Source organism: Pseudorca crassidens, chromosome 6 (genome assembly GCF_039906515.1).
Source record: "Pseudorca crassidens isolate mPseCra1 chromosome 6, mPseCra1.hap1, whole genome shotgun sequence".
In the NCBI taxonomy this organism is placed as follows: Eukaryota; Metazoa; Chordata; class Mammalia; order Artiodactyla; family Delphinidae; genus Pseudorca; species Pseudorca crassidens.
The window spans coordinates 6,572,307-6,592,501 of NC_090301.1; the positions used below are offsets into that span (position 1 = coordinate 6,572,307).

The following is a 20,195-nucleotide window of genomic DNA, read 5'->3' on the forward strand; positions in this document are numbered from 1 at the left end:
GACTTACTGTATGTATAAACAGTGCTTCACTAAAGATCCTACAGCTAAATCCTTGCCAACAACCTTAACTACTTAGGATAGATCTCAAAAAGAAGGCTGATTAAATCAAAGAATAAACACATTTTGTGAGTTTTGACTGACATCTTTTGGAAAGTCAATTTGTTGTTGGCTATTTACACCCTCTGCACTTCCATCAGCCCTGAAACAACAGAAGAAAGTGAACCCTTTTCTTGGCAGCCAAACGTATCGCCCTGATGGTTGTGGTTGATAATTCATCCGGAACGACGTTTCACTGTTACACAGCAGTTTCTGTGTCAACAAAGGGACCAGCCAAAAGCTGTGCTTCTCCAACCACAGAAATATCACTGGTGGTGACATTTCCACACCTTTCCAACACGAAATTATGCACACAGCAACTCTGTGCAGAATAAATCTCCAATTATTATATGAAATTGAGGCACATTTTACCAGAGCTGACATAAAATCATTCAAACGAGAATTATTTCCTATGTATATCTATAATTTGAACAGCGCTGTGAGGGGTGAAAATTCTGGCTGGGCCAGCACGGGGCGCTGTGCGAGTGCAGCCAGAGGCGGAGATGCTGCTGCCCAGCTGAGCGTCACCCTCTTCCTTGCCGCCAACCAAAACCCCGAGAGACTCAGAGGTGCGGCACCCAGCTGCTTCCGCTGCCCAGGAAGGAGCTGATTTGTGATCCTTCCCCGTTACTGGGCGATGGGGGTGGTGGGGGAGGAGTCTGCATAGCTGGTCTGGTTCCAGAGGCCACAGGTTTAAGTTACTAGGGTGGGGTGCGGGGTGGAAGTGGTGTTCCGTAGGGATGGTGTCAAACTAGGAGCATCATTCTCGGCTCCTTCTTCCTGAGCTGGGCCACTACTTTGGACCATGGCATGGGGAAAGCTGGTCAGAAAGGACTGGGAGACCAGCGGGCCAATGCACGGGCTTTAGCTGTTTCAGAGGGGAGTGGCCAAAGTGGGTATGTTAATTCAAAAAGACACATGCACCCCAATGTTCATTGCAGCACTATTTACAATGGCCAGGACATGGAAGCAACCTAAATGCCCATCAGCAGCTGAATGGATAGGGAAGATGTGGTACATATATACAATGGAATATTACTCAGCCATAAAAAGGTATTAAATTGAGTCATTTGTAGAGACATGGATGGATCTAGAGACTGTCATACAGAGTGAAGTGGGTCAGAAGGAGAGAAACGAATATCGTATATTAACGCATATATGTGGAACCTAGAAAAATGGTACAGATGAACTGGTTTGCAGGGCAGAAATAGAGACACAGAATTAGAGAACAAACGTATGGACACCACAGGGGGGGGGAAGTGCCCGGGAGATGGGGGGATGAATTGGGAGATTGGGATTGACATGTACACGCTAATATGTATAAAATAGATAACTAATAAGAATCTGCTGTATAAAAACATAAATAAAATAAAATTTAAAAAAAAAAGTGGGTATGTTTCTGGACCTTCAGTTAAAGACGTGAACTTGAGAAATCGTTTCCATGAACCTATCCATGAGCCCCTGGGGTAGAGCAGACCCTCGGAGAGTCAGTGAAGTGAGGGAAGGATGCCCTGAAACCTGGGAGTGGTGTCCTAGGAGTGGGGACCAAGCCCTAGGAGAGGTCAATTTGGACGTCCCAAGTCTCTAAATGAGATGAGTTAAATGTTTGAAACTAACGTATATGGAAACAGAGTCTAGGGAACAGCACGCTAAATTTATGAGCGCCCCCAAGGGAGGAGGAGACAGAAAACTGAGCCTACTTGTGACAACTGGGAAAGTTACAAATGGGATGTGTGGATTCAGCGGCCACTTGCAGCAAGGTCCTTTGTTACAGGTGGGATTCTCCAGGGAGCAGACAGGGGGACGGAGTTACCATGCAGGATGTTTATTATTAGGGAATGCCCTTCAGATTGGCGGCTGTGAAAGGAAGGGAAAGACTGGGTGCCCATTAGATTGTCCTTCACTGGCTGAAACGGCCAGGGCTTCAGGTTCCCACCTGGATCTGTCGTTGGATTTGGGCCACCCTGGGGTTGCAGGATCGTGGGTGAGGAGCTCTCTACAACCGAGGCAATCCTTGAAGAGGCCGACAGCAGAAGGCGCAGGGGGAGAAGCCCTCCCGGCAGCTGCGGCCTGAGGGTGGCCTGGGAATTAGGCAGCATCTCTGTGTCCATCACAATAAATTTCCTACATGAGCCCTGATGTTCTAACACCCCCCTTCTCCCCTAATTTCCGCTGGATCGCATGATAGGATTGGGGTGCGGGCTGAGAGGAGGTTAAGAGCCCCATCTAAGGGTCCTAATCATGCTCAAAGTTATACTCATTTTTTATCACACATTGTGGTAACCGCACAAGCACATAAATACGGCTCAGTGATGATGCTGAATCATCCATTCTCTAAAGAAAATATTACAAAATTAATACCAATGGAGCCGAGTATGCAATAAAAATTAGGTACGAAAAAGGTGTGCCAGGAGGTTAATAAAAATACCGTATTATGGGCTTCCCTGGTGGCGCAGTGGTTGAGAGTCCGAGCGGCTGGGCCCGTGAACCATGGCCGCTGAGCCTGCGCGTCCGGAGCCTGTGCTCCGCCACGGGAGAGGCCACAACAGTGAGAGGCCCGCGTACCGCAAAAAAAAAAAAAAATACCGTATTATATTTTCCTGGATTCAGTGACGTTTGTCGTATTGCTCCTTTCTAAATGCATGCTCACTTTCCTGCCTCCTTTCGTATTCGTTATTCCGTGATGTCTTTCTCGGCTCTCCGCTCTCGTAACTGCGCGGAGACCAGAGGCGGCCTGGGCGAGAAAGCCGGCCCGGGGCAGGCCTCAGGGCGACATTCAGGTGAGGGGCTGCCCCCCACCGGCGGCGAGTCCCAGCGCAAGTCACCTGGACATCTCCGGTGCACGACAGGGGAAATCATACTCGTGTGGTCCTGTTGATTAACAAGCACTGGACGTGCGCAGAGAAGGTCACGCCAACGACCTCCCAGCGTTAGGCGGCGGCTCCCCGCCTCCCCTTTCCGCTCAGTGCGCGCGCCCCGGGCAGGGCGGGGTCGGAAGCTCGGAAAAGGATTGGCTGGGAGAAAGCTGCGACAACCTGTTTGAAAGGCCCAATCGGCGCCCGGCCTTTCCGAGACAGCCAATGGAAAACCGGAGGGGCGGGCCGGAAGGGCGGGAGTCGCTATTTGAACCGCGGCGCGGAGAGCAGTCCCCTGCTTGGCTTCCCGTCGAAGTAGGCATTTGGCTGTCTGCGAGCCATGGAGGGCGAGGTTCTGGGAGAGGACGCGCTGCTGCAGAAGCTCAGGGACAGCCGCCGCCGCTTCCAGAGGCGCATGCAGCAGCTGATAGAGAAGGTGCGGCTTCCCCCGCTGGAGGGGAGGGGGAGCGGGACGGAAGGGGAAGGAGTGGGGGCGGGAGGAGGAGGCAGGGTTGGGGACTGGGGGGCAGAGAGGGGGTTCGGGACCCCCGAGACTTGCAGCCTCGCGCTGGCGCCTTCTCAGCCCGGGTCAGGGGTTCCCCTCGGCCCTCCGATCTGACGGGATGCCCCTTCCTCTTCCGCAGTACAACCAGCCCTTCGAGGACGCCCCGGTGGTGCAGATGTCCACGCTGACCTACGAGACGCCCCAGGGTACGAGTCAGCCCCCCTTTCTAAATATTTACGGTTAAGAGTGTAACTAGAATAGTGTCCTACTAGAGTTTGAAATGCTGTCCCTGCTCTCTTGAAAATAAACCTTGTTCACCCAGTAGGTACTAAACCGTCACTAGTTCCCCTGAACGTATAAATTACTTAGTTCCAACAGAATTACTTATTAAGACAGAATTCTGATGACACATAGATGCATCCTCATTAAAAATGTCCCCGCCTGGGTTGGCATCCCCGCTGGCTGTCTAATAGCCATGTCAGCTTGGGCCCATTGCTTTAGCCAGGCTGTGACTCAGTTTCTTCACCTGTAAAATGGAAAGATGATGACAATAATATTTACTTGGCGTGGAGATTGTGACAGTTACAGAAGATGAAGCTCTTGGAACAGTGCCTGGCACTAGTAAACACTCGTATTGACTGTTATTTGACGTTCTGAGTACTTTGGAATTTGACCTGAATCTAAGGAGAAGGACCCATTCTGTTTAATGGTTGATGCTGCAAACTGACTTAAATCTCATGGATTCTCTTTGGTAAATAGCTGGAGAAAGTTTGCACTGGGTGAGGTCAGTGCCTGCCATTCAGCCTCATTCCAACTCAGTATTACCTACTAAGGAAAGTGAATCTCAGACCCGGTTCTGCTGTGCACCAGACAGACAGACACAAAACAGTTCGTGATTAAATGAAATCCTATCTCTGCTTTTTCAGCTGGCCTAGCCATGCCCTGGGTGAAAAATTTATTCAGGCAGAAGCTAAGGTATTTCAGTAGTAGGTTTCTGTTACTCTGGCCTCTGTCAGGTGGTGACAAGTCTAACCGGGATGCAGGACTCAGGAGTGTGTAGGAATCATTCCTAAGGGTGCTGTCAACGGGCTTCACAGTGTTCTCATGGCCTCTTCATGCAAGGATGGGCAGTGTCTGGAATGTTTTGGTCAGTTCACATATCTTGAACACCACTAATTTCACCAGTTGAAAACTCATTTCAGACTCCAATTTGATGAGAACAGTAGTCAAGCATCAAACACTTTAGCATGTGGAAGACCTGCTGAAGAGCTTGTGGAAACAGATTCCTGGAGCCACTGACAGCAATGCTGGATGTGGATTCGGTGGGTCTGTGTTCTAACAAATTTCTAGCTGATGGGAGTGCAGCTCCCTAGACCTGTAGCTTCCCCTGGAGAGGCACTCAGTTAGGAAGTGGACTTTTTGATTAAATGCTAGCTGGCCACTCTTACAGGGTGAATTCCTGCAATTTAAGGCAAAACCATAGGGGGTAGATTGGAGCTAACAACCACACTGATTATGGTGAAGACAGCAGGTGAGTAAGAGTCATTCACATGTTGACAGCTAAGCATATACCTGTGCTTCTAAGAGTCTCAGGTTTCTCAACACCCTGCGAGGTGGGCACTGTTAGAATCATCAGTGTTTCATAGCAGAGGATACAGCAGAGAGAAGTTAAGGAACTTGCCTGTGGCACTTAGCCAAAGTGGCAAAGCTTTGGTTTGACTCCAAGCGCCTCTGTCCAAGCGTCGCTCTGTTCTGGAAAGGCCACACAGCTCAGTGGTCAGGACCCCAGAGAGTCACTCTCCTGGGTTTACAGCCTGGCCTCACCACATGGGCAAATGACCTGGGCTGGTTATTTCACCTTCTCCTTGCCTCTGTCCCCATCTGTACAGTGAACTTGGTGAGTATCTATCCAAAAGGAATTAAGAGTACCATACGAGTTATATGTCAGTGAGTTGTAAATGAGGTGTACTTGGAAAGGGATAGACTGGAGCCTGGAAGAGTAAGCACCGTGTAATTATTGCTGCTGTTACCATCATCAACCACCATCTCAAGCCTCGCAACCCGATGACTGAATTTACCTGGGAGCCAACGGAGGTTTAGGGAGAGATTGAGTATCTTGCCCAGATTCTGCTAGCTAGTAAGTGCAGGACTCCAAAGCTCAGTGTTTACCCCCTGTGCCGAGGGCTTGCTCTGTAACGTGTACATTGTCCCGAGAAAGCACTTGCATGGTACGTGGGGTAGAGAGGTTGCCCTCGAAAAGTGATCTCTCTCTCTGTAGTGTATGGATTACTCTCAGTGTATGTATTTTGAGGACAGTACTTGGCATACATACGTTCGTTGTTTCCATTTAATCTCTGGCTTTAATGCTGGATTCAAAGAGCTGCTTGCTACCTACTAGGTAGGAGAGATTTTCGTTAACGACAGATTTTTGTCTAGTGTTGATTTTTGAAAAACCTTCAACCTCACAAAGACGAGAAACAGCAGAATATCAGGAATGTGGCTTGGTTATGTCTTGGTTATATTAGATCTTGCTGTTGCCTGTCACTTTGGTTTTCTTTGAATTCAGATTGAACAGAAACTCAGTGTTCATGATTACTTAAGTAGTGATTTTTATTTCTTTTCTTAAGGATTGCGAATTTGGGGAGGAAGATTAATAAAGGAAAGAAATACGGGACAAATCCAGGTATTCAATGTGAAATTTTATTGCCACCATGCCTTGCCGTGGAGGAAGGTTGATGTGAATAAAGGTGGAGATGAGCTGGAACTGCGCCCAGGGGCCACTGCAGGGTGTCGTTCCACAGTTCTCTCACCCTAACTGCCCTGTTTTCTTGTGTGTAAGGATTTACTGAGACGCATGTCTTCTTGTTGCTTGTCAAGTGCAGGTAGGAGCTTGTGATGCTCTTGCCCCTTGCATCCCCCTGTGTTTCCCCTGCCATGGACCAAGGGGCTCTGACAACTGGAACCCACCTGTAAGGTGGAGCCAGCTGGATAGACCTCCCCCATCCCCAGCTGCAGCCACAGCTACCAGCTTGCTTTGCCTGGTCCGTACAGGAAAGACCAAATCCAGGTCCTTCCGGGAAGCAAAAAGGCATCTTTCCCTCTTCTGAAAGGAGCAAGAGATTAGGGAGAGGGTGCCCTGTGCCGTTCACTACCTTTTAAAACCCAGGTGTGTTTTTCCCGAGTTTATCCATGGACACAGCAGCTGTGTGATCTGTTACCTTCATGGGAGGGGCCTTCCTACTGTGAGACCCAGGGTGTCTTGATTTTTTGTGGCAGTGACTTTTGTAAGGATGTCTGGTATCTTCTTAATCACCACTTCTCACCATGTGGTGCTTCCTCGTGGCCAGTTGGGGAGCCGGTGCCCAAGAATGAAAACATCAGCATTAGGGTTACATAACAATTAACAGCAAATCTGAAATCAAAGTTCCTCCTGATTGGTTATTTTAACACATAATACATTTAGTCATAGAAATGTTAGAAATACATATAACTACTGAAAATTAACCTGACTTGTATATGCAGAGATGAGATAGTCACTAATAATAATAATATTTTAGTATACTGTGACACCTGTATATGTATTTATAAATACACATTTCTTTATCCCCTTTTTTCTTTTAAATACACTTTTTTTACCCTCTTTTTTCCACTTGATACATATTGTGAAAACTCCTCTTTGTCATCTGTTGTATAATTCAATCTCCTTTTTAAAAATAAACCTGCTCTCTCATTGCTAGTCATTTAGCTATTTTCACTTTCCTTTATTATAAGTCAGGATCAGCGCTCTTTTCCTGCAAAAGTCTAGATCAGGGGTCCCCAACCCCTGGGCCATGGACCCTACCAGCCGCACAGCAGGAGGTGAGCGGCAGGCCAGCCAGCGAAGCTTCATCTGTATTTACAGCCGCTCCCCATCGCTCACATTACCGCCTGAGCTCTGCCTCCTGTCAGATCAACGGCGGCATTAGATTCTCATAGGAGTGCAAACCCTCCTGTGAACTGCACATGCGAGGATCTAGGTTGCACGCTCCTTGTGAGAATCTAATGCCTGATCTGAGGTGGAGCTGAGGCGGTGATGCTAGCGCTGGGGAGCGGCTGCAAATCCAAATTTTCATTAGCAGAGAGGTTTGACGGCACAGAGACCATAATAAATCAGTTGCTTGCAGACTCATATCAAAACCCTGTCAGTGAGTGACAAGTGACAATTCAGCTGCATCTTATGGACTAGACTGGACATAAGCAACACACTTCCGGTGTCACTGTCTCCCATCACCCCCAGATGGGACCATCTAGTTGTAGGAAAACAAGCTCAGGGCTCCCACTGATTCTGCATTATGGTGAGTTGTATAATTATTTCATTGTATATTGCAATGTAATAATAGAAATAAAGTGCACGATAAATGTAATACACTTGAATCATCCCCAAACCATCCCCCCACCCCCACCCCCCAACCCTCCCACCCCCACCCTCCAACCCTCCCGCCCCAGTCCATGGAAAAATTGTCTTCCACGAAACTGGTCCCTGGTGCCAAAAAGGTCAGGGACCGCCGGTCTACATGATAAACATTTTAGGCTTTGCTGCCCATGGGGTCTCTGCTGCAGCCACTCAGCTCTGCATCGTAAGGGGAAAGCAGGACAATAGGTGAACAGACAGGTACAGCTATGTTCCAATAAAACTTTATTTAGACCCCTATTATATACAGAGACAGAGAACCGTTCTTATCTCTTCCCAGTGCTGTCACCCCTGTTCAGTAAATGCCAGGAAGTGGGATCATTATGTCAAAGGATATGCATTCTTTAAATTATACATAATAGTGGTACCCACTGATCAGCCAGTGCTTGAATGGTCTTGGTGGCAAAGTGTTCTCATCTGGACATTTATTTAATGTTTTTACTTAAAATTAGGAGGAGCCCTCCCTGGAATCTACGGAATTTTAAGCCCCTTTCCTGGGATTAGAAAACTGGGCGTGGTCTGTGATGACAACTCAGATGTACAGCCTCACTCAGGTCACCACCTGCTGCCTGCCCTGGGGCTGTGGAGGCAGTAGGCCCCGTGGGCTGTGCATTGACTCAAGGGTTTGTCCTATCACATGGCCTGGGTTCTCTTTCCGACCCCAGAGCTGCCTGTAGTTAGACGCTGGTGCCCATTGGCTGCTTCCCCATGATTCTCAGGCCAAGTTCTTCGATGCCTCCAGACACAAAACAGCTCCGGACACTCTGCCCCATCCCAGCTCCCCCAAGGCAAAGGTGGTGACATCCCCCAGGCAGGATTCACAGACACCTAGGAGATGATGCCTGGGCGCTGCCCCGAAAGGGACAGGCCTCACCACGTTCTCACTCCTGTTCTTGCAAGCCTGGGGCGGTCCTAAAAATATTTTAGCCAATCTGGCATCTTGAATTCTCCAGTTTCCCTAATGAGAGCCCATCCATGGCATTCGTTATGGTTGTTAGAGAGGCCAGTTGTGCAGATGAGGCTCTAGAGAGGGAAGCACGGCCTCCTCGGGGGCGGCCCACGGACTGCCCTGTGGGCTGAGCCCTGGTCAGGACAGCTGACCGCCCCGTGGCCAGAGCTCAGGTTGAAAGTGGCTCCCCGAGCCAGGGTCCCACCACATGCTGAGGCTTTTAAAGGAATTGTGGGTCTCGTGACATGGAGATAAATTCACTGTTAAGATAAAAGAGTCACAGAAAGTCCCCCCGGGGCCTCTTGAATTTCCGGATTCTACCTGAGGATATGGTGACAGTTGTGTTCTGTTTCGTTTTGGCCTTGGCCCTGTGCTCGCCTCCAGGCCAGGGCGTCCTGGGCCTGTCCACTCCATGCCCCTGTTTCCCCACTTTCCCTGCTCCATCACTTACCATCCAAGTGGTTTCTGAGGCAGCAGCCCTTGGCATGGCCAGAGGAAGAAAGCTCTGTTCTTTTTCCAAGGGAAAGCTTGTCTATCTGCTGGGAGTTTTGAGGCCTTTTGTACCATAATATTCTAGAAGAGAAGCCCCAGGAAACTTCCTGTTCTCTCATACGCTAAAGGAAGAGGAAGGATTGTCGGTGTGTTACTTGACAGTGGCTTTGAAATGTGTTATGACCGAATCAAGCGTATCTTATCGACTTCAAGGGCTCCCCGGTGAAGACAGACGACAGGACAGATGGATCCACGCGAGTCCCAGCTGGAGGTCATGAGCTTCCCTTGTCCTGCACACAAGTTGAGGGTGAGTGTCCTGGCACTAGAAAGCCAGGTCCGGAGGGACGTGGGTTTTTTGTCAGAATGTTTCAAGTCTAGATCCCTCACTCTGACTTTTTCCAAGGTGTATTTTAAAAACTAAAACATTTGAAAGTACCCTGTTACTTCTTTCTAAGCTCTTCTAAGGAGCTGTCTTGCTCACAGTTACATTGTGGTACTTGACACATAAACGGTACTCGAATATTCTAGAATAATAAAGCCCTCACCCCCACCCACCCATTTTGTTTTGTTTTGACCTTTTGCCAAAAAAAAAAAAAAAGATTAATCTCAAGAATTTATTAACAGTAAGACTTTGATGTGCCCTTGCGGGGCTGGTGTCATGGACCACTAACTCCTACGCGCCCTGCAGGCATCCTTTCTCCCGCTTCCTGTTTCCGTGGGGCCTCCTTTCCCTTCCTCAGGCTAGCTGTGCTGCTGAGCCCCTGGCCCAGTCTGTTTTCTCAGAAATCCACCCATCATCTTTCTTTCTGTCCCAGCCTCTCCCTCTACCCTGGGTACATCCCATCAGCTCTCACCTTGAACACACAGAACAGAATTCGTATCTCCCGTCTCGGGCCCCTTTCTAGCTGCCTCCCTGTGTTCACCTTCCCTTCACAACCCAGTCTGTACCAGTGGCCCGTTTCACCGCCTCTGGTGTTCTTGCCCCCGTGCACGCCTCAGCTGGTCCCCTTCTGGCTTCTGGCTCCGGTTCAAAAGCACACCTTGTGGTGAGGCTCCCGGCGGCCCCGTGGCTGAATCCGGTTGGCATTCTTTGATTTTTATCCTGTTGTCCTCTCAGTAGCATTCAAAGCTTCTGGAAAGTCTGGCCGTGACCTCAGTGCCCCTGAGCTCCCCGGGCTTTCTCCCTCCTGTCAGCCCCTCTATCGTCCCACCTCCCACCTTCGCTGGTGCCCTTTCCCGAGAGTTGGCATCTTTTTCCCTCACTCCAGTGGAATCCCGTGCCCAGACCCCCTCTGGGTGTGTTTATTGCCAGCGGCCTCTCTCCTTGAACTCTTGTCTGCACTCTGCATATCTCAGCTCAAAAAGCCAACCCAACAGACCTGTCCTCAGGACAAGGCCACCACCGTCTTCCCTGTAGAATGAGCCAGAAACCCAGCATCCTCTTGGCCTCAGCCCCTCCCTCTTCCTCATACCTGAGACAGCGCTGTCCCGTGCCTTTGCCACCACCGTCTCTCTTGCTGCTCTGCCCCATGCCCCCACGGTGCCAGCTCCTGTCTCCACCTGGCCTCCACCCCGCTGACACCTTTAAACGTGCGAATCTGGTCACGTGGCTTCTCTGTTCAAAGCACTGCAATGGCTGCCCATTCCTCTGAGAGTGAAAAGAGTTCAGACCATGCCTGACCTGCCCACTGTCTTTTCGCTGCCTCCTGGAAGCCCCCTGGTCCCCAGATCGGAGCATACTTCCACTTTTACCTGTGTGCTCCACACCTGGCTCTTCCCCTTGTGGCAGCTAACCAGCTGAGTAATTACAGACTCTGTAATTGTTCTTGAACACCCATGTCCTGTGGGACTGGCCTTTCTGCAGCCTTTGGCCGCCCTGCCCAGGCCCTTGCCCGCACTGGGCAGTCAGAAATATGGGTGGAGTCCTAAAGGGGAAACCGGTGGTCTTTCGGATCAGAACTAGAAAGAACTTGATGGAGATGTTTACTCATGGGTGTTATTTGTATCAATCTGAATTTTAACTCCATAAAGCCTTGGGTCCGTGAATTTCCTGCACTGCTTGAAATCAGTAGAAATAGTTCTTGAGCTGAACTGTCCAGTGTGGTAACCACTAGCCACCTGTGACTATTCAGATTCACTGAAAATTAAGTGAAGTTTAAAATTCAGTTCCCTAGCCTCCCTACCCGCATTCCACGTGTTCAACAGACACGTGTGGCTAGTGGCTGACATCCTGGACAGCAGCTGGGGGACCTTCCGCCATCACAGAAGGTTCTACTGGACAGTGCTGGCCTAGAGGGACTCAGCTTCCAGGATCAGAGACCATGGAAAAAGCCAGAGGTGATACAGAAGTTGCTTTCCCGCGTCTCCCCGACTCTGGGCGTGTTCCTGTGTTGATGGTTTCTCTGCATGGCGACAGATGTCCACGTCCCTATTAAAGGGGGCCACTTGAAGCAATAGGAGTTTTCACTGTAAGATGTACTCAAGCAATGCAAAAACTATCCTCGAGAGAAAAATGCAAGCTTTCTTTAAAAATTCTGATGGAAATTTCCTTTGCTTTTAGATTCAGTAAGCAGTGATACTGATACAACTTTATTCCAAGAAGATGTGGTTGCTGGTAACTTGATGGTAAGACCTGTCTTTTGTAATGAAGGGACAGAGTTGAGGCTGGGGACAAGTACACATTCTCATGACCTGCATCTTCCTGTAAGTCCCCTTCTGAGGCTCGCTCTTTGCTGACATCACCCCTCAAGTCTCTGACCCCACGTTCAGATCCCCTAAGGTAGCAAGTCACCCCTTCTCGGTTCAGCACGTACTGCCCCAGTTCAAGCCTGATTTACTGAACTTACGTAAATGTTGGGTGACGTTTCCTCTGCAAATAGAACAATCCCGGTGTGCCCTGGGCCTTGACCGACCTCACGGTGTAGAAAGTTGGGTTCTGAGTCGGTCTTTCCCCACAGAGACTGTGTCATAAGGGAGGTGCTCTGGGGAGCGTTTCCAGGTCAGCCCTCGGGATGGACGGGAACGCACAGGACGGAGTCCACCCGAACCTCTGACCTCACCCCTGGGTCAGATGCCAGAACAGCTGGCATGTGGTTTTCCTCTAAAAGCACTACTTTTGTACAGGGGTTTGCCCACACACCCGTGTGTGACTTGTAGTGTCTACCTAGAATTAGGTGGTGGCCCTGGGGCAGGAAAGGGGTGCGTTGTGAGGTGTTGTGTCGGGGTGGCAGTGAAGGGGAGCAGGCGGCCCTGACAGTAAAGGGCCAAGGTGTCGGCCATTCCCCGGTGTGTTCCTGTGTCCCCCCAGTCTGCAGCCCCAGGCCCTGACTAAGCCCCACCGGGGTGCACAGTGGAGGCTGAGGCCCCCCATTTCCAGTGTATGGCAGGTGAGGGATAGGAGAGGCAAGGGTTCCTGTCCCCTGAGTTGGACACTGAACTTCTTTTCTTAGAAACATACCAACTGGGGTCAATTCCAGTAGTTGTGTCCTAAACTCGCCGAAGAATATTGTTTCTTTTTTTCTCTTGTTCTAGTAATATTGTCATAAACTTCTCCAAACTGGTATGTTTTGTCTTTCTATTTTCTTTCGGATTGTTACCATTGGGTCAGTTCCCTAAAGTCGGATTCCAGGGTCAGGTAGATTTTCAGAGGGGGCTGGACCACTTTGTGCTGCTAACAGTAGGAGGTGAAGAAGTGACTTCGAGGAACTTCATTTAAAGACATGTACACTAACGGGCTTGCCAGTGTGTCCCAGGATCCCAGAGCTCGGCCGTACCCAGCAGCTCTTATGAATACTGACTTCTCTTTGGTGTCAGCCTGCAGTGCCCTGGAGCCCATTGAAAAATGAGCTAAGGAGGAAGTACTTGACACAAGTGGATATCCTGCTGCAGGATGAAGGGTGTTTGGAGGTAATGTTTCCTAGGGCGTGTCTTCATATAAGTAAACCATGAACTAGAGACACACTGAGGTGTCATCTCATCTTGTTCACTCGCTACAGAGCCTGCAAAGAGCATTTCAATGGCTGCTTCCAAACCGTTTTGCTCACAGGCTCCCCAGTTGCCGCTCTTCCTGAGTATACACTCTGGGACCCTCGGGCAGCGGGATCGGCTGCCCGCTATGCTCTGGGCAGCTCACAGGCTCTAGTAGGGCCCCCACCCTCAGGCAGAGGGCTTTTAAGCCGCAGAATTAGGGAAGCTGTAGCGCCCACCTCCCTCCTTCCCTGCCGTGACCAGGGCTGCCACGGGCCACAGGGCACCTGTTCTGCCTGCTTCAGCGGTGATGTTGGTGAGATCGGGGGCTGCGGTGGACCCCATGGGAGGTGGGCAGCTCATCAGCCCCTCTCCCAGGCCTGGCAGCCAGTTTCCTAGAGCTTTGCCTGAAGGAGAGCAAAAGGCTAAAGGTGGAGTTCACGCAAGGATGCCAACTCTTTAGTTTTCCAAGTCCTGTCAGTCTCATCTCCTAAAACAAAGGACATTTTTTTAAATTAATTTATTTGTTTTTTGGCTGTGATGGGTCTTCGTGTCTGTGCAAGGGCTTTCTCTAGTTGCGGCGAGCAGGGGCCACTCTTCATGGCGGTGCGCGGGCCTCTCACTATCGCGGCCTCTCTTGTTGCAGAGCACAGGCTCCAGATGCGCAGGCTCAGTAGTTGTGGCTCACGGGCCCAGTTGCCCCGTGGCATGTGGGATCCTCCCAGACCAGGGCTCGAACCCGTGTCCTCTGCATTGGCAGGCAGACTCTCAACCACTGTGCCACCAGGGAAGCCCCCAAAGGACATTTTAATACCAAATAACTAGGAAGTATGTGTTCTGGAATAAATAATTCATCTCAGAGGCAGCCAACTTAACAGGAGCATGGATGTTTTCTTACACTGCTGCTGACAGTGAGAAGCCTGTATCTGAACGAGCGGATGTCTGGGAAACGCCTTTTTCCTTTGTCTGGAAGCAGCAAGCGTGGCCTTTTGGTCACCCTGCCGGTCGGGGAAGGAGGCCACGGCCGGGACCAGCTCCGTTGTCCCAGCAACAGGTTCTCCTTCCCTCCATCCACCTGGACCGGCCGTCCTTGCTGTCAGAGGACAACGGTGGAGGAGGAAAAGCCGCCAGACCTCCCGAGAGAGATCCTGGCAGACGTGGGGCAGTGGTGGCCCTTGGGCGGCAGGGGGCGGTACCTGGAGGCCATGGGGGCAGAGCTCCTGGATCTTGCTAAGACAGCTCTTCCCACCACTGCTGGAGGCCCAGCCGGCCGCTGTGTGTCATCATGGTCGCGCGTGTCACCACTGCAGCCGCAAACGGATGCGCCGTCGGTGGTTGGGAGAGCAGTTGGGGCAGGAAGCCCGAGCCGACACCTGACAACTCCTTTGTTAAAGTCATCTGCTTTGATTTCAGTATGCCAGTTACGGAGAGGGAAAGGACACCCGTACGACCCTGGTCCCTTCATTGGCCTCGCCCTCCAGGCCTGCCCGAGGTGAGTGTGACGTAGAAACTTTGCACGGACCATTCACTTGTGGTAGAGCCACGACGCCCTGCGCTGGGCATGTTTCATCACCACGAACTGTGAGAGACACGTGCACGTCATAGGTAAATTATTACGTGTTAAGAAACAAAGTGCTCCTTCCTTCTGGGACTCGCATGCTAATTGCTAATTAGCTCTTTATCCCAACTTAGCATTTTGAAAATTTTTGAATCTCCAGAAATGTAGGACTCATACAATAAACATCCTTTCCCTACATTTAGCAATTCACATTGTGTCACGTTTGCTCCATCACTCCCGACATACACGCACGTACACGTGTGTGTATGTATTTGCGTTCGTGTATATACCATCCCTAAATGCTCCAGTGTCTCCGAAGAACAGGCTGAGTCCCCTCAGAACAACATTAAACTTGGCACACGTTGAAATGTCACAGTGACACGATACGGTTTCACCCAGTCGTGCCATCGTTGTCATTTGCAGCCTTTTTTGTTTGTTGAACCAGCTCAGGACCCACTGGGGCACCACCTGTCGTGCTGACTGTCTCCTTCAGCCCAGAAGGGCCCCTCGGCCTTGCCGTTGTCGCCATCGTCATCTTTGCCATCACTGACTTTCTTGAATAATCCTGGCCTCCAGTAGATTTGCAGAATGTCCTTCAATTTGGACTTATATGTGGTTAAGTTTATGTTAAACATTTTTGGCAAAAATACTACACAGGTGACGTTTTTGTCCTCTCGGGACGTCCTGTCAGCCTGTCCCATTGTTGGTGACTTGAGTCTGGCTGCACAGTTGAGGCAGAGGCCCCACCAGTTTTCTCACTGCAGAAGTGCCTCTTATCCTTGGAATCATCTGTGGATGACCCCTTGAAGTTGCCTTGTAGCCTTTTCCCCAGAACCCTCGCACCCCATGGTTTTTAGCATCTCGCCATGACCGTTGCCTGAGCTGGGGCCGAACACAGGCCTTTTCTGGTTCTGCCATTCCCCCTGCCTGCATTCGTTGGCATTCTTGTATAAAGAAGGCTGAGCTGTCTCCCTTCCATTTCTTTTTTTCCCTTCCTTTATCCGCCCCAACATGCTTTTTCTTTATTTAACTTTTCCAGAATCAGTAAGAACTCATGGACTCTTTTTTTTTTTTTAATTCACATAAGAATCTGTTGTCAGTTTTCATCACCCGTTAAGCCTGGAGGAGCCCCTTCCGTGCTGGCTTCTGCATCCTCCGACCTGTCCCCGTGGGGTTTTGAGCTCTTCCTCCCCCACCCTGATTCCAGCGTTTTCCCCCAGCCCCCGCTGGCTCCTCCTTAACAACGAGGCTCATTTGGCCAGTCGTGCAGCACAAAGTGGCCTCAGAATCACAGCACCTGGTACCACTCGGCTCAACAATGTGCTGAAGAAGGTTCCAGATCTCCAAGCAGCACTGTCATCCTCAGATAATATCCCACTGAGGGAGCGCGTTCAGAGCTATTTGGATTCTGTTTTCTCTTTCGGTTGTTGTCAGTCTGACATACAGTCAGGATCATGTTCCCTGTCTGTATTCAGTTTTAGAGTTATCCCCATCTTTGTTGGTTTAATTTTATTTTTCTAATATGTAAAACATTTAACATGATGCAAAAGTCAAAGCCGTGTGAAGAGGTGTGTTCAGGAGGCTTCTCCCTTCCCCACGCAGCCCTGTAGGCAAACAGGGTCATTATTTTCTGATTTCTAATTAATCTTTGACAAGGCAACCGATTTCCAAACCATCACACAGGGAAGGAAGACTCCTTTTAGGAAGGTCAGTGGAGAGTAAATTGTTTTGGTAGCTAGAAAGAAATCTCTGAGAAGAGTCTATTCCCAAATATTTCTGAATTTTTCTTTTGCTTTTGTTTTTCGTATTGCTTAAAAAGAACTCACAGGGCCTCCCTGGTGGCGCGGTGGTTGAGAGTCCACCTGCCGATGCAGGGGACGCAGGTTCGTGCCCCGGGCCGGGAAGATCCCACATGCCGCGGAGCAGCTAGGCCCGTGAGCCATGGCCGCTGAGCCTGCGCGTCCGGAGCCTGTGCTCTGCAACGGGAGAGGCCACAACAGTGAGAGGCCCGTGTACCACAAAAAAAAAAAAAAAAAAAAGAACTATAATGTTATATGTCAGTTATATCTCAATTAAAAATAATAATTAAAAAAAAGTAAAAACCCTGGTCCCCATCCAGCCTTCGGTTCCCTGATCTCTGCATGTGGTCGGTTTTAAATGGTTAACGTGCCTTTGCCTTGTGTGTGTGTTTCTCCAGGATACTACGGTGGCAACTCTGAAGAGAGTCCCGGTGGCCCATTTCAGCCAACTTCATTGCCCAGAGAGGGTGATGCTTTGCACTCTAGCTCAGCAGACCTGGCCCTGGTGCCGAGGGGTGATGGCATCTCCTTACAGGGAGGGACCGGTGGCAGCAGCTTCTCGAGCGGCCCATGCTCTGAGGCTGAGGACATCTGCAACGCGACGCTCAGCGATCTGTACGCAGGCATGCTGCACTCCATGAGCTGCCTGCTGGGTGCGAGGCCCTCCTGCGTCATCTCCACCAAGACGTTCATCCGCCAGAACTGGAGCTCCAAGCGGAGGCACAGGTGTAAGAGCAGAATGGACAGAACGAGCTGCAGAGGAGGCGGGCGCTCTCGGAGGAGCCCCCGGGAGAGACGTCCACCCGGCTCCAAACCTGCGAAGGACGTGGCAGTGTTAAGAGATCGCGAGAACGTACTCGATGTTTCTGGCCATAAGACGGGTTTAAAACTGGGAAGGGCTTTTCTTGAAATAAACCAACCCCAGATCCACGCATTCGCTTCACATTGGAAGGAGCTTCCGAGAACGCCTCAGAAGCATCATTCTTCATTGACTTACTTAGACTCCAATGCAGTGTATCATCTTGATCAGGAAAATAGATTCATGACATTAAACTGGTTGATTTCTCCTGTAAAAATAGGTTCTAGACCCAGAGTACCGCCGGGCGAGGGAGGGAATCGTTACAGGGAGATCGAAATCAGATTTGACAAGCTTCATCAGGAATATTGCTCGAATCTTAGGAAGCAGCCCTGCCTGACATACCTTCCCGGCTCCTCGTCTGTGGATGTGTACAGAGGTGGTCCAGCAAGCCCTGGGAGCCCCCAGGGCATAGAAGCCCACAGGCCGAGTAGCCCTCTCCGCAGAGCAAAAGCTAAGAGGTTGAGTGAGGCTTTTGAAAGCCTGGGCAAAGGATCTATCAGAGAGGGTAGCTGCCCACCAAAGAGTGATTCCTTCCCTTCCCTTTCAAAGACCAACTCCACATGCAGCCTGGGCCGCTCGGAGCAGACCTCTGACCTTGCTTGTCAAGGAAATGATCCGGGAGGATTTAGGAAGTCGGTATCACTCAACAAAGCCATTTCAGTACCCAGGGTACAGCCTCCAGGCTGTGCCAGGGATCGTTACGATGACATTAAAGAAAAATTTGACAAGCTTCATCAAAAGTATTGCCAAAAATCGCTTCAGCAGACGCAGGTGCCTTCAGGTACCAGAGCATCTCCAGATAAAGCAAGTGTGGGAGTTCGGTATCCAAAAGAAGACTTCTCAGGAAAATTCCGTCCAGACTCTGGCTCCCAGGGCCCCCCAAGCTTGTCATCATCACCCCAGCAGAGCATTAAGAGTCCCCTCGGCTCAAACACAATTGGGGCCCCTCCATCTACAGGCTTTGCTCTCGATGCCAGCTGGGGCCACCAAGTCCCCACAAAGCGACGCCGATTATCAGACCCTCAGGTGTGCAGACGGTGGACTGGACCCTGGGATTTCTCACCTGTGGGCAGAGCCATCCCGAGGCCTGGGGAAGAGGCTGGCTCTGTATAGGCCACCTGGGAAGAGAAGAAGGTACGTTTCTGTTTGTCGAATGTGGGTGTTTTGCAACAGGATCCTTAGGTGTTCATCTTCCAAACTTTCTCCCAAATTCTTTCCCTTCCTCTAAAATCAGCATTTTTACACATTTTCTATTGGAATGCATTTAGGGGATGTTTCTAAAAAGCTTCCCTTAAGACACTATGCCATCCTTGTCAAACTGTCACTTCCAGCCTCTTCACCTCACACTCAGAACGTAGCTGTTGCAGGCAAAACTGATCTAGAATTGACAACTCTGACCCCTTCTGGATCCCTCCTGGGGACAGAGCAGGAGTCAGCCCTTGGAGAACCCCCAGCAGCATCCCACACACGTGAGGGGCCGGACCACACGCTGCTGCTCGGCCCACGGTCTCCTGTCCTCCCCACTGAAGCCCATCTGCTCCCCAGCCTTGGCCACGGTTTAGCTTGTGCAGGTGCCTTAAGCTGAAGCGTTACCCTGCATGCACCATTGTATCTTCTCCAGAGGGAAGCCGCCCTGAGGGGTTAAATTTTCTCACGTAGGTGCCAGCTTTCCCAGCATGCATTTCAGCGTGTCGCACGCAGGAATTTGGGCGATGTATCCCGAGTCCATGTCACTTGTCCACTGGCTGATGGGATCTGACTGAGTTTGGTTTGGCCGGCTCCTTCTGGAACTACAATATAAACATACTTAACCATTTTTCTGTATTTTCTTTTCTTTCTCTACCTAACATTATAAACTTCTTGAGGAAAGGGACCGAATCTGCATGAGCTGTGAACGCAAGGAATTTTAAGGGCTAACCTCTGAGTGCCCTCTGTGCTCCAGGCCGTGTTAACACTTTTTCACACCCTTCTTCCTTAATCCCCATGTGAACACTTTGATTAGATAGGTTCTGTCCAATAGGCAGTGCTAGCTCTTCTTATAAATAAGGAAATGTAGTCTTAACTGCTGAATCCACACAGGCAGCGCATGGCTGGGCCAGGATTCGAAAGCCCGTGGCCTTAACCACCAGTTTGCACTGCCTGCCTGAGGGGTTACCGTTACTTTTTTTTTTCTTTACGTTCCGTTGGGTATTTATTAAGCATCATAGCATTCTCTATAATGACTCAAATATTTATATATATTCGATGGAGTTGAATACAACAGTTAAGCTTTTGAGGGCAGGCAATGGGAATTAAAATAGAATTATACTGAAATCCATTTTTTTTTTTTTTTAGAGGAAAGAACAACACATCTTTCAGGATGGAAGAGAAAAGTGATTTCGTGTTAGAAAACCTCAAAGCTGAAAATCTATTGCCAAGTTATTCTGAAGTACTCCCTCTTTCCTCTCTGATTTTTATGTATTTTTTTAAATTCTCAAGAATATGTGACAACTTGCTTTGCTTATCTGCCCTTCAAAGCAAATTTCTATGAAATTGGTTCCGTTGAGATGACTCTCTGGGTTCTTGGAAATTATTTGAATAAAGTTGACCAATTAAAAATTTTAATGTTATTCTTTATAGGCTGATTTTTCTCATGTTTTCTTTGTTACATTTAGATGTGACCAGAG

The 20,195-nt window shown here is 49.8% G+C and overlaps 2 protein-coding genes across 5 annotated transcripts in view; one reads left to right on the forward strand and one right to left on the reverse strand.

The window, feature by feature from the left end:
* TRPM8 (transient receptor potential cation channel subfamily M member 8) overlaps nt 1-3,038 on the reverse strand; it is a 139,870-nt gene extending 136,832 nt beyond the window's left edge. For all 4 annotated transcript variants that reach the window (XR_010944165.1, XM_067740157.1, XM_067740158.1 and 1 more), the window contains exon 1: nt 2,683-3,038. The gene's annotated coding sequence lies outside the window, so the exon portion shown is untranslated. The remainder of the gene's footprint in view (nt 1-2,682) is intronic.
* A 195-nt stretch (nt 3,039-3,233) lies between these two features.
* Nucleotides 3,234-19,999, forward strand: HJURP (Holliday junction recognition protein). Its single transcript, XM_067740162.1, has 9 exons — nt 3,234-3,387; nt 3,596-3,662; nt 6,084-6,139; nt 9,561-9,654; nt 11,908-11,972; nt 13,161-13,253; nt 14,727-14,805; nt 17,069-18,663; nt 19,864-19,999. Exons 1-8 carry the CDS (start codon nt 3,292-3,294, stop codon nt 18,640-18,642), a joined length of 2,124 nt encoding a protein of 707 aa, XP_067596263.1. The 5' UTR covers nt 3,234-3,291; the 3' UTR covers nt 18,643-18,663; nt 19,864-19,999.
* Nucleotides 20,000-20,195: the final 196 nt, after the last annotated feature.

What these genes read in the sequence shown, in the direction of transcription:
- HJURP (XM_067740162.1), top strand. Translation starts at nt 3,292, where the DNA reads ATGGAGGGCGAGGTTCTGGGAGAGGACGCGCTGCTGCAGAAGCTCAGG. An exon ending in GTCCTGCACACAAGTTGAGG is followed by an intron (nt 9,655 to 11,907) that starts GTGAGTGTCCTG and finishes CTTTGCTTTTAG; the next exon opens with ATTCAGTAAGCAGTGATACT. An exon ending in GCCCTCCAGGCCTGCCCGAG is followed by an intron (nt 14,806 to 17,068) that starts GTGAGTGTGACG and finishes GTGTTTCTCCAG; the next exon opens with GATACTACGGTGGCAACTCT.